At 36.5% G+C, this 12,775-nt stretch overlaps 1 protein-coding gene across 1 annotated transcript; it reads right to left on the minus strand.

Moving 5' to 3' along the window:
- Nucleotides 1–1,118: 1,118 nt before the first annotated feature.
- LECT2 (leukocyte cell derived chemotaxin 2) lies at nt 1,119–10,293 on the minus strand. Its single transcript, XM_004475878.3, has 4 exons — nt 10,019–10,293; nt 8,381–8,477; nt 6,302–6,447; nt 1,119–1,705 (listed from the first exon to the last, which is right to left on the minus strand). The coding sequence occupies exons 1-4, from the start codon at nt 10,062–10,064 to the stop codon at nt 1,539–1,541; spliced, it is 456 nt and encodes a 151-aa protein (XP_004475935.1). The 5' UTR covers nt 10,065–10,293; the 3' UTR covers nt 1,119–1,538.
- Between the last annotated feature and the right edge of the window lie 2,482 nt (nt 10,294–12,775).

Below are 12,775 nucleotides of genomic sequence, written 5' to 3' on the forward strand. Positions count from 1 at the left end.
CTTTAAACTATATGAGAGTCATCGTTAATTCTCCCTTCTTTCTGGCCACTCATATACAAGTTCTGCTGTCTCCATAACATATTATTTGTGATAATAAATACCCGTGAAATCACCTCCCAAGTGAAAAACTATGACATTAATAGTAACTTAAATCTCTCTGTGTGGTTGTTCCATATCAGTCCCTGGATAACTTGCATTCATTATTTTCTTGCTTTCTTTTCTCTGTAGTTTTATCACATAAATATGTATTCCTAAAAATTTTGTTTAGGTATTGTTTTGACTTCATAAAAAAGAGTAATCCGCTATATGTGATCTTTGGGATTTATTTTCACTCAAAATTATATTGCTGTGATTCATCTATTTGTTATGTTTAGCTAAGATTTATTTATTATAACTGCTGTATAATATTCCATTCTATAACTATACCACAATTTATCCATTTCACTGTTGATGAGCATTTGGGTTCTAGGTTTTGCATGACAGATGATGATATCATAAACATTCTTACACATACACCCTGGTATACAAATGCAGTACTTCTCCAATAATAAATTTCAATTAATTACTTTTAACATATCTATACTTGTAAATAATCATTCTGCTGGAGTCATCTACATTCCAAAAGTATTTAAGCAAAAGTCATAAGAAAGTTTCCAACTTATTTCTTACTGACTGACTTAAAAACCTAGGGAGCCATAATTATTTCTGGTCCTTTGAACATTTTTATGCTCTTATTTCCCTTTAAGATCTGTTGTCAATATAGCCAGGACAGAATAATACAATTATGTGTAAAAATAAGTAGCTGTAATATTCATATGGCTAGATGAGGCAGGCTGATCCAGTTCCCCAAGATACTTCAGATAAGGATAGACCCTTTTCCTAGTACATCCTGTAATGCAATCTCACTGAAACACAGAATATTATATATTTCCTTGGACTGCCATTAATCATTACCTAGAAAACCTACCATTCTTACAGAGTATATTAGAGTGTGGATAGGAAGACTGGTAAGTCCTGTCTTCTCTGTATAAGCAGCTAACCCTCCAACCAATTTGTTAAACCTCTAAGGATTTTACCAAGAGTCTTCAGTACCTTAACTAAAAAATAAAAGTCACCAATTTATTCAGCTAGTATTTATTAAGTACATACAATGTATCTAGCACTGTAGAATGCTCTTTATTCTTACAGCATAGATGGAGCTTCAGGCTTTATCTTACTTTAGAGCAGAAAGGTAGCTGGTTTTAGAGGTGTCAAAATGCAGTCTGGACCAGCTTGAATTCATTTTTTATCTTATGTCTTCAGGACTGAGAAATTGGGGGATAGGTAAACTCAGAGCCCATAGATGACAGAAAAATTAAAGAGCCCTGAGAAATTAGTTCACACCTAAACTGCAAAATGACAATGAGTTGAAATCAAATGCTGTTTTCTTTCTTGCATGGATCATTTTTATTTGAACACAGATTTTTTGAAAAGCAGGCCATGCATCCAGGGATTTAAGATTACTTTCTGTTTAGAAGTTCTGATTATTTGTTTTCCATTTACAGGTATGCAGTAGGATCACTCTTGTCACAGTTTTCAATATGTACATGGGATTGTATGCCAGGATAAACTTTCTGCAACGGCAATAGAGTTCCCAGTTTTTCTCCCTTCTTGATAGAACCTTTATATTTAATTGGCTTAATGTAGAACATTTTGATACAAAATCCTAAAAGAAAAGAAGAAGTTTAATTATTCATTATCTGGGTTTTAATAGACTTGAGTAAAAAAATTAAAAACTAAGAAATAAATGAACAACAAACAGAAAGGAAAGTTGATTCTTCATCTCAGGAAAGGAGAAAAAAATGACAAAATCATATCAGAAATGACTAAATTACAAGATGCTCAAGGAAGAATAGATTCAAATGCAAATTTAATAAATTCATTGGAAAATAGTTGGAAAATACTAAGCAATGTGGAGAGTTGACCTAGAATGATCAACTCTAAAACTTATTCAACTATTAAACTGTTAAAGACAAAAAAAGGAAATAACTGGAACAAAAATACAAACCTTTTTAAATACCAAAAATATATTTTTAAATGAAGATACCAGGTAGAGAAGAAACACAATTTATATAATATAATAATTGGCACATAATGTGACAGAGTTGGAACCAAATATATCATTCATATCCATAAATATGAATGGGCTTAACTTGCCTATTAAAAAGATTTTTGACTTGACAAGCAAAACCCAATTCTATGCAGTACACAGTAAACTGTAGTGATTAAAAAAGCTGAAAATAAAGGACTGGACAAAGATTTATCAAGCAAATGGAAGCAATAAGAAAGCAAGGGTTATGATCCTATTACAGAAAAGTGGAATTCAGGCCAAAAGACATTGAAACAATTCAAAGGAAGACAATTCATAATGCTAAAAGCCACAGTTCACAATTAAGATATAATAGTATCAATTGTGATATACTGATGTACCAAATAACACAGAAACCTTCTATATGCAGAAACTACAGGAGATGCAAGGAGAAATATTAATAGATAGAAGTCCACTAGTAAAAGGAGACTTTCACACTCTACTCTCGGTGCAAACTTAGTTTTAAGTTATTCCTATAGTTAAGGCTATAGAATGATGCTTGCTACTTCAGTAGCCATTAGCTATGTGTAGCTGTTGAGCACTTGAAATGTAGCTAATCTGGCTTGAGATGTTCTTTAAGTATAAAGTATTTATGGTGTTGAAGACACAGGACAAAAAAACTTGTCAATTTTATATTAATTTCATGTTGAAATAATATTTGGGAGATACTTGATTAAAATATATTATTAAAATTAATTTACTTATTTTTTCATTTTTAATGTGGATACTAAAAAATTTAAAATTACATCTTTGGCTTGCATTATATTTCTATTGGATGGTGCTGCTATTAGAAGATATAAACAATAAAATCAATAAGGTAGCCTTATGAATATATACTATACAAAAGATATGTGAGACCTCAACAGCTGAAAACTAATACAACTATAATACTAATATAATAATGAAAGAAAACCTAAATAAATGGAGGATATAATATGTTCAGTGATTGAAGAACTGGCTAAAGGTACCCGTTCTTCTCAATTGGATATTATATATTCAGTACAATCCCAAAGTCCCAGCAGGATTTTTGGTAGAAACTGACAAGCTAATCCCATAATTTCTTTGGAAATGCAAAGGGCCAAGAATTACCACGGTAAACTGAAAAAACAAACTATGGACTTACACTACCAGATATCAGTATGTATTTTAAAGCTGAAGCGGATTTGGCCCAAAGGATAGAGCATCCATCTACCACATGGGAGGTCCATGGTTCAAACCCTGGGCCTCCTGACCCATGTGGTAAGCTGGCCCATGCACAGTGCTGATGCGTGCAAGGAGTGCCCTGCCACGCAGGGTGTCCCCTGCGTAGAGGAGCCCCCCACACAAGGAGTGCGTCCATAAGGAGAGCCACCCCGTGTGTAAAAAGTGCAGCCTGCCCAGGGTGGCGCCACACACACAGAGGGCTGATGCAGCAAGATGATGCAACAAAAAGAGACACAGGGCAGCAGATTTGGCCCAGTGGATAGGGTGTTCACCTACCACATGGGAGGTCCGCGGTTCAAACCCCCAGCCTCCTTGACCCGTGTGGAGCTGGCCCATGTGCAGTGCTGATGCACGCAAGGAGTGCCATGCCACACAGGGTTGTCCCCCATGTAGGGGAGCCCCACGCACAAGGAGTGCGCCCCATAAGGAGAGCTGCCCAGCGCGAAAGAAAGTGCAGCCTGCCCAGGAATGGCGCCACACACACGGAGAGCTGACACAGCAAGATGACACAACAAAAAGAGACACAGATGCCCGTGCCACTGACAACAACAGAAGCGGACAAAGAAGACACAGCAAATAGACACAGAGAACAGACAACTGGGGTAGGGGGGAAGGGGAGAGAAATAAATAAATCTTTGGAAAAAAAAAAAAGAGACACAAATTCCCGGTGCCACTGACACAAGTGGACACAGAAGAACACACAACAAATGGACACAGAGAACAGACAACTTGGCGGGGGAGGCGGGCAGGGAAGAAGAGAGAAATAAATTTTTAAAAATCTTAAAAAAAGAAAATAACTTTAAGAAGGTAAAAAAAAGGCAGCCCACAAAGTGGGAAAAGATAGTTGCAAAAAATACATCTGACAAAGGACTCATATCCAGAATATATAAAGAGCTCCCAAATATCAATACGAAATACGAAAAAGACAATTCAGTAGGGAAAAGGGCAAAATACTGGAACATGTACTTTATAAAAGATATCCATGTTATCAATAAATATGAAAAGGTGTTCAGCTTCATTAACTGTGTTCATCTGCACCAGGGAAATGCAGACTACAACCACAATGAGATACCACTAAACACTCATCAGAACGGCTAAAATGAAAAAGGTAAATAGACAACACCAAGTAGTGTACATAGAGCAACTGGAACTTTTACACACTGCCGGTAGGAGTGTAGTTGGTACAACTTCTTTCAAAAACTGTGTGACTGTATCTGTTAAAGCTGAATATATATATACCTTGTGATCCAGCAGTTCTACTCCCACAGCATTGTGCTAATTGCTGAAAATGTTGAGTCCAGCTATGCATTCTGGAGCACTATGTCCACTGAAAGACTGACCTGAGTGAAACCTGCACTGAACACCTGACCACCACAAGCCCTAGTCTGACTAGGGGGCCATGGAGGCTTTAAGGTTCTCCAGGAAGTAGTGTTAGTGTTGAGCCAGTGTCCAGTAATCCCTGAAAAGTCATTATTTCTCCTTCCTTGGTATACAGTCACCTTCCTAAATAGCTGCAGGTCACTTTGGAAATGACTAGGAGTATTATTAGCAGTGTGAAGGTTCAACCATGTAGCAGGGATCTTTCTTAAAGAGTCTCAAGCTTCCCTTTCATTCACGGAGCTCTCTGCCTGTGAATTGGCCCAAGTCTGGGATACGTTGTGAGGCCATGACCCATTATTGTGATGACTGAAGTTCAAAATTCTGTTCAACACTTAAGGCTTTCCATTTATACAACTCAAGTAAGACTTTAATAGACTGACCATCTATTTCACTTCTAGGGGCATCATACCAACTAGTCAAGCCATAAATTGTCTGGGATTCAATCTAATATGATTACTGCTTTAGTTCTGCTGCCTATTTATTAACCATGCCAACCTTGGCCTTGACTATTAAATGCCACCACTTCAGAGAATCCAGTTAAGTGACAGCAGTTTCTCTTTTCATTGCAGGCCACAGAGAATAGCCACCATATAGCTCTTCAAGGATGTGGGCTCCCTCACAACGTGTTTCTCACAGCCTTAGTGAGAGGGGTATCCTCTGGATCCACTCCCAACAGGAATATGCTTGTGTGTGTGTGTATTCATTATAAAATATAAAACATGAAAAAAAGTTCATAGCAGCATTTTTCTTGACTGCCTAAAACTGGAAATAACCCAGATGTCCATTTAGAGAGAATGGCTAAATAAATAAAGGTATAGGCATATAATGGAATACTATGCATCAGTAAGAATGAACAAACTAAAATTACATGCAAAAACATGGATGGATCTTACCAACATGATGTGGAGTTAAAGAAGCCCCACAAAAAAGAGTGCATGCTGTTTAATTCTATTTATATCACTTTCAAAAAGGGAAAACAAATTTATAGTGTCACCAGTTCCTTTGCTGGAAATGATGGCTAAAAGATGGCACAAGGAGTCTCTGAAATTCTGGTATGTTCTTTTTCTTGATGTGCTGGTTATACAGGTTTATTCACTTTGTGAAAGTTCATTAAGTTGTACACTTACTTCACTTTGTTCATTTTCTGTGTCTTTTATACCTCAATAGAACTAAACAAGCAAACAATAAACCCAGTACTTTTAGTACCAGCAGGCCAAGATTTATCTAAAACAAAAGGCCTTTGATAATATTTCACATTAATTTTTGCAGAAATGCCAGCATTTTCAAGCTGGTGTTTGGTAAATAAATGAAATTATCTATCTGTTACGGTTAATATTGCTGAAAGTGATTTCATTTATACATTGTTAAGTAAAACTACATGGACCACAGGAACCTTCGATCAGCTATAGAATTTGGTGGAGTGTATGCATAAAGCAGATGATTTCAGGGAAAGTGGTAGAACATCTTTGAAACACATCAGCTATTCTAGTTTGAGATTTTATCATTTAGAAAGTAGTATTATGGAGCCTGTATTAAATAAATATCAACATCTCCAGTAAGTGTCCCTGGTATTTTCCCTATCTTTCTTACCTCTTCCAGATATCCGAACACCATTATTGATAGCATTTTTGTTTTTATAAGGTTTCTCCTGGCCCACAATCATTCCAGTAAAAGGTGCATACACAGTAGATCCGTCAGAGCACAAGACGTCCACACCCTCATGAGGCCTGTGATTTCTAGGATGTAAATAAGAATGAACAGACTGAGGATTTGCCCTGGGAAAATTTATTACCCAGGAACATGGTGTTAAAACACTATTCTCGGGTTAGGGTATCAAAACATGAAACTGCCAGGACATCTTGGGATGTCCCGGGTTTTCTCACTCAACTCAGTGTAGCCCAATTTTAACTTTCCTCCCTGCAGGTTTTAATAACCAAGTTGTAAAGACAAGCATTTAGAATAGTACTTGGACATAGTAAGCCTTAAACTATTTGTTGTTATTTGGCATTTTGAGGAAACAAGGCAATCCATGTAAGTAAATTTTATTTGAATCTTGACCCTTTCAAGATGTCTCTGAAAAGAGTTCTCTTTTTTTATGGTAACCATATCACGTGTAATCCTAGTTTTTCTTTTTTCCCAGTGATCCAGAAAAGTCATTATAAACATCATTTACTATATATGGTATTTTAATATTGTGAGCGATACCTCCTGGGTTTATTAAAGTGTATGAGAGCACCAAAACAATTCCAAATTGGGAGGGTTTTTTTTTTTTTGAGTTTTTCTCTTAACAATCCTCCAGCTCTTGCTTTTCATGCATGCTTTTCCCAGTCTTTTCTGCCTTCTAAATGTCTACTACCCAAAAATAAGATTCACCATGACTGTTAGAATTATGGGTAAAACAATATTAAGCAGATTTCAGGTGAAGATCCAAAAAGTTACTGTATGAGTCAAATGCATAAACTTTAGGGTATGGACTAGTTGAGTCTCAATTTTGACAATTTGGAGGCTATTTTTCTACATTTTCTATCTCTTAGCCTTGTTTCAGGTATTCGCGGTTGCTTTGTAAGTGATATCTGTACTAAGTGCAATTTCCACTCTAGTTAGGATGGATGGAAAACAATGATAAGAGTTGGACAAGTGGCTATTTGAGGAGAAAGAGATATCTCCAAGGTGGTGCTACGTATTATTGAAAATTCACAAGTGTGTCCTCTGGTCTCGAAGAGATTGAGAAGCTTTCTTCCTTACCCAGAGTAGGTCCCTGATGTTCATTTTTTTTTTTTTTTTAAGATTTCTTTCTTTCTTTCTCTCCCCTTCTCCACCCTCAACCCCGGTTGTCTGTTCTCTGTGTCTAATTGCTGCGTCTTCTTTGTCCACGTCTGTTGTTAGCAGCACGGGAATCTTTCTTTTATTGCTATTGTTGCATCATTTTGCTGCGTCATCTCTCCGTCTGTGCGGCGCCATTCCTGGGCAGGCTGCACTTTCTGTCATGCTGGGCGGCTCTCCTTACGGGGTGCACCCCTTGCGTGTGGGGCTCCCCTACACAGGGACACCCCTGCATGGTAGGGCACTCCTTGCGCGCATCAGCACTGCACATGGGCCAGCTGCACACGGGTCAAGGAGGCCCGGGGTTTGAACCGCGGACCTCCCATGTGGTAGATGGACGCCCTAACCACTGGGCCAAGTCCGCCGCCCTGATGTTCATTTTCCAGAGCCTGCATCAGTAACACCATGTTCTGGAAAGAGAATCCAGAAATCTGAATTCAAGTTCAGCCTTCACCACCTGCCAACTCTGTCTGACACATGCCTTAACTCTTTGAAATCTCAATTCAAATTCTTCATCTAAAAAAATGGGATACTAATGTTTATTTTTCACCTCAGAAAAATCAGGTGAGATAAATCATTGTGTAAAAATAAATCATTGAAGGGGAAAACATTGCATTTGCTCCCCTTTCTTCCTTATTCCATGCTGTATCCAATTCAGAGCCCATACTTGAAGCAGAGTACTTGGAACTTGCTCTAAAGACAATAATATAGCCGGTTATATATCTGAGTTTTTATGCTGTTAGAAGGCAATAGTATGAGCACGTGAAGAAACAAAGGAGTGGGACACCAAAAGAAAAAAAAAAGGAACCAAAAGAGTTCAGTCATTATTTGTGGAACCCTACATACCTTTGAGCAGTGTACTGTCCACAGCCATGGCTATCACACATCCGGATTTCATTGGAAGATTTGCCAGCACATATTTTAGCCCATGGCCCAGCCAATGCTAAAAAGGAGAGACACGAGAAGCATATTTTCTGACCCCAAATATTCTACCCTCCATTTATCTTATAGGTAGCTCAGTGGACTCTTAATATTTTGTTTCCACTATACTTTTTTCCCCCTAATTTTCTGTAGTTGAGGAAGTGGTCTTTCTCTAACTCCTGATTCAGATGTAAAATTGACTTTTTTCCTGGCCTCAGAATCTTGCGATGTGTTTGTTTGCAAGCATTGACCTCCATCATTATAGTTTGTTGCAAATTATCCACAAATAAGTGGCATAAAACTGTGCTTTTTAAATTTTCTCTGTACATTACTTAGCATTGAAGACCACTGTGTTTAGATTTCGCAAAATAATCAAACAGCAAGGCCTAACTCAAATAATTTTAGAAATGCTTAATTAACTTGGAAATTCTTTTTTATTGTTAGTCCTAATCATCAAATCCAGGCAAATATTTGAATTAAAGGAGAAACAAACTCTGAACTAGCAAAATTTGTTTAACACTAAATAAATATCTCTCATATTTGCAAACTCAGGAGTCAGTGGAACCAAGAGAGAAATTCTTAGAAATAAGAAAATGGCAAACCAATTTACTGTAGAGTAGTGCGGGGATAGAAAGTGGAGGAAGGGAGTAGAAACAATTATATGAAAAATTATGAAGCAGCAAAACATCGCGGAGAGGGGGCTGGCTCTGTCCATGTACTTTGTGCAATCCTTGTTTTAAACACATATTGTTTCCTTAATATAATAAGCATTTGGTAAATGTTGAATTGCATAAAATTTCCTGGGTTTCAAAAGTTAATATTCACAGAGAAATGCAGCTAGCACATTCATCTTCAAAACAAAAACTGAAACAAAACCAAGAACCTAATTAGGTTGTTGACTTTATTTAAAGACATTTTACTGTTCACAAATATATGTGCTATGAGGAGAAGGTAAAGAATATGGCGTTAAGTATATTCTTTAATTACACAAATAAAGTGTGTTTCAAAAAGATCTTCGTATATTGGAGCCAAGCTTCAAGTCAACACTTTAATCAAGACATAATGCCAAAACTTTGGAAAACCAGTATTTATCCTTTGTAATTGAGGCATGTATTAACCTATTATTAATTTATTTATTTTTCTCTCCCTCTATTATGTGAGCATTCCCTTGTCCTAAACCACATCAGTCTCTTTATCAGAAATACCCAAAATCAGATATTTAAGGACTGCTTTAACAGCAAATTTTCTTACACAAAACCAAAAATTTTATTTTCTAATTTTGTTCCAATTAAGTCCTAAACCAAGTTTGAAAGACTTTTCATGAAGTCCTCCATTACGCTTTAATATTTCCTTTATTAGAGAACCAGAACATTCAGTTAGAATTCACTGAGAAAGGTGGTTTTTCAAAAAGTGGTATATGGGGGTGCCTCCCCCATATATTCCTCCTACTCATTCTTAATAATCTAATGCACAAGATTGTGTTGTGATTGTGCTATTAATGACCTTTAAATCTATCCCTGAAATTAGTTTTTAAAAATTAGCCAAGGTACTTTTTTGACTTACCAGTAGAAATCAAAACAGCCAAAAGGAGAATTCTTGTGGAAGACATTTGGTTTTTGTTCCCCTTGTTATTTTTCTTCCTCCAATAATTAGAATTGCCCCACACTCTCTGAAAAATAATCAAGTTTAAATTAATATTTTCTAGCTATTTAGCCTTAGAATTCTGCATCTCTCATTTAATTAGTGTGAACACAAAGATTATGAGAATGGAGCAAATCAGATTCTATTAGCTATTGATAGCTATTTGATTCACAATTAGAACTTAATGTAAAATCCACTGAACTACAAAAGCAGCCAATTTTAAAGGAAAAGCTGACTAAATATTAACAGAAAGAGAGAAGGCTAGATGCAGATTGATGATCTTTCAGGCTGTGGTTGGTAGAAGAAGGTCTAAGTGAATAATTGAATAATATCTGATAGTACATCTTTCGTTCATTTTCTAGGTAGCACATATTTCAGAAAAGAATTGATCATTAGTAATATATAACCCTTCATAACATTCTTTTGTTAATCCCTTAAATTTAGGGGGTTATCAATTCAGTTACAGTTCATCAATGTAATAATTGCAAATAATTTTAATATTTTAATAAAATTAAATTTATTTCCTTAAATATGTGATTTTAAATCCATCAGTAGGGAAAAGGATGGGTAAATTGTGATATAGTCAAACATAGTGAAGTATAGTATAGCAATATAAATGAAGGACAGCTTTATGTAGTAACACAGTTAATCTCCAAATATACTATTGAATAAAAAAGGCATTTTTGGAATGACAGATACTGTATTTTGCGATTTATATAAGGTTGTAAAACATGCAAAATAATTGTATTTAAAAATACAAAAATACGCATAAACTAACTTTAGGAGGGAAAGAAAAATATTTCTAAAAGAAAAGATTAGAAACAAGTGTGTAAAAACAATATTAATTTGTTAAGTATTAGACATAAATGCATGGGCATTTGTTATATTACTCTCTGTACTTTTCTGTATATTTTACACATATATTAGCAGCTCCTTTTTATATTTGCTATTAGATGAGGTCTGGATTTTTCTGTGGAAACATCCCATTTATATAATTCGTTAGTAGCTGTGGGAAATTGGAATTTTGGCTTGGATTCTTCTCCCCTGCTTGCATCCAATTGCCACTTGTTATCAGGGGCAACAGGGGCTTTCCCAACCCTTGATTTTTTGAAAACTGTGTGTCTTGGCTTTGACCAATAAAATGAGGCAGAAATCACAGGGCATCAAGTAGAGCCTGGGCCCTACAGGCCCTTTGTCTTTTCACTCACCTTGTATTCAGCCATCATTGTGAGAAAGGCACTCTCAGACTAACCTCTTGGCCCCAAGAAGAGAATGAAAGTCACATGGAGCAGAGTCACCCCAGCTCAACCCAGCCCACAGATGAGTGACAATAATAAGTGGTTGCCATTTGAAGCCACTCAGTTTCATGGCTGTGCAGCAGTAACTAAATTATTCCAAGTAGATTAATCACTGCTTTTTACTTTAGAGACAACCTTTCAAGGAGACATCTAATGGGTAAGGAGCAGAATACCTATGCATTGAAGATATCAAAGAACTGAGTAGAAATCTTTGTTTGCCAGAGTTGCTATGGCAAATACCACACACTGGTTGGCTTAAACAGAAATTTATTGTCTCACAATTTGGCAGACTAAATGTCCAAATCAAGGTATTGGTAGGACTTGCTTTCTCCTCAAGTGTGCAGCATTCTGGTGGTGACTTACCAGTACCTTGGTGTTCCTTGGCTGGCATTTCCACTGTCACTGGGGCCATCACAAGGCCATCTGTCTCATTCTCTGGCTTTCCCTGACTATGTTGGAACTTCCTTTGCTTTTAAGCATAACTCATAGTGGATTAAGGTCCATCTTCATTCAATTTGATCGCACCCTTACTAAAAATATCTTCAAAGGCCCTATTTACAAATGAGTTCACATCCACACCCTGACTCACCTTAACCGTTAACATATACAGTGATCTTGTTTACAAATGAGTTCACACTTGTAGGACTGGGAATTAGGAACTGAATTTGTCTTTTGTGGGGGATCTGATTCAATACCCAGCGATGTCCTAGAGAATAAAATGCCTCAGAAAACCCAGGTTGTTGTTTTTTAAAAAAATTTTTATTTGGGGTTTTATTTGGATAAAAGAGGTATACATTTTAATCAATCAAAATGCAAAAGCAAACACATATTCACAAAATGTGTAAATGCTCAGGTTTGTAGGACTATGTGTAGCAACTCTCACAAACCATAAGGTGATAACTATTACAGTCATAGAAACCTTTGATCCACATGATCTTTAAGACCAAAATTTGTAAGAAATTAAAATACAGAATTGGGCTCATGTTCCAAATTCTTATGCCAGGCATGGTGTTACATCTTATTTTACTTAATTCTCACAACAGCCAGCAAAGGAGTCCTCTGTTTCCCAGGAATCAGTCTACATTTATTGTTGACATCAAGACATATTCAATTATTTGTGTATGGAAAGGCCAGAACTCAGTAATAATTTTGGGAAGGAAAAAAGAATTTATTGACGACCAGCCAGGCTCAGGAGCTTTCTGTTCAAAACCTGAGCTCCGAATAACATTTTTGAGTCCTTTTTATACAGAGGAAGAGTTAAATGGTCCTTTGTTTTCAGTGCTCAATAAGTTTGAGTTAACACATATCCCCTACATTATAGGTGAGCTTTTAGCATGAACTTCATACATTCTAGGTAAGCTTTTAGCATGAACTTCATACA

This window comes from Dasypus novemcinctus, chromosome 2, assembly GCF_030445035.2.
Source record: "Dasypus novemcinctus isolate mDasNov1 chromosome 2, mDasNov1.1.hap2, whole genome shotgun sequence".
In the NCBI taxonomy this organism is placed as follows: domain Eukaryota; kingdom Metazoa; phylum Chordata; class Mammalia; order Cingulata; family Dasypodidae; genus Dasypus; species Dasypus novemcinctus.

What these genes read in the sequence shown, in the direction of transcription:
- LECT2 (XM_004475878.3), bottom strand. Translation starts at nt 10,064, where the DNA reads ATGTCTTCCACAAGAATTCTCCTTTTGGCTGTTTTGATTTCTACTG. An exon ending in GGCTGTTTTGATTTCTACTG is followed by an intron (nt 8,478 to 10,018) that starts GTAAGTCAAAAA and finishes TCTCCTTTTTAG; the next exon opens with CATTGGCTGGGCCATGGGCT. An exon ending in TGTTCGGATATCTGGAAGAG is followed by an intron (nt 1,706 to 6,301) that starts GTAAGAAAGATA and finishes CTTTTCTTTTAG; the next exon opens with GATTTTGTATCAAAATGTTC.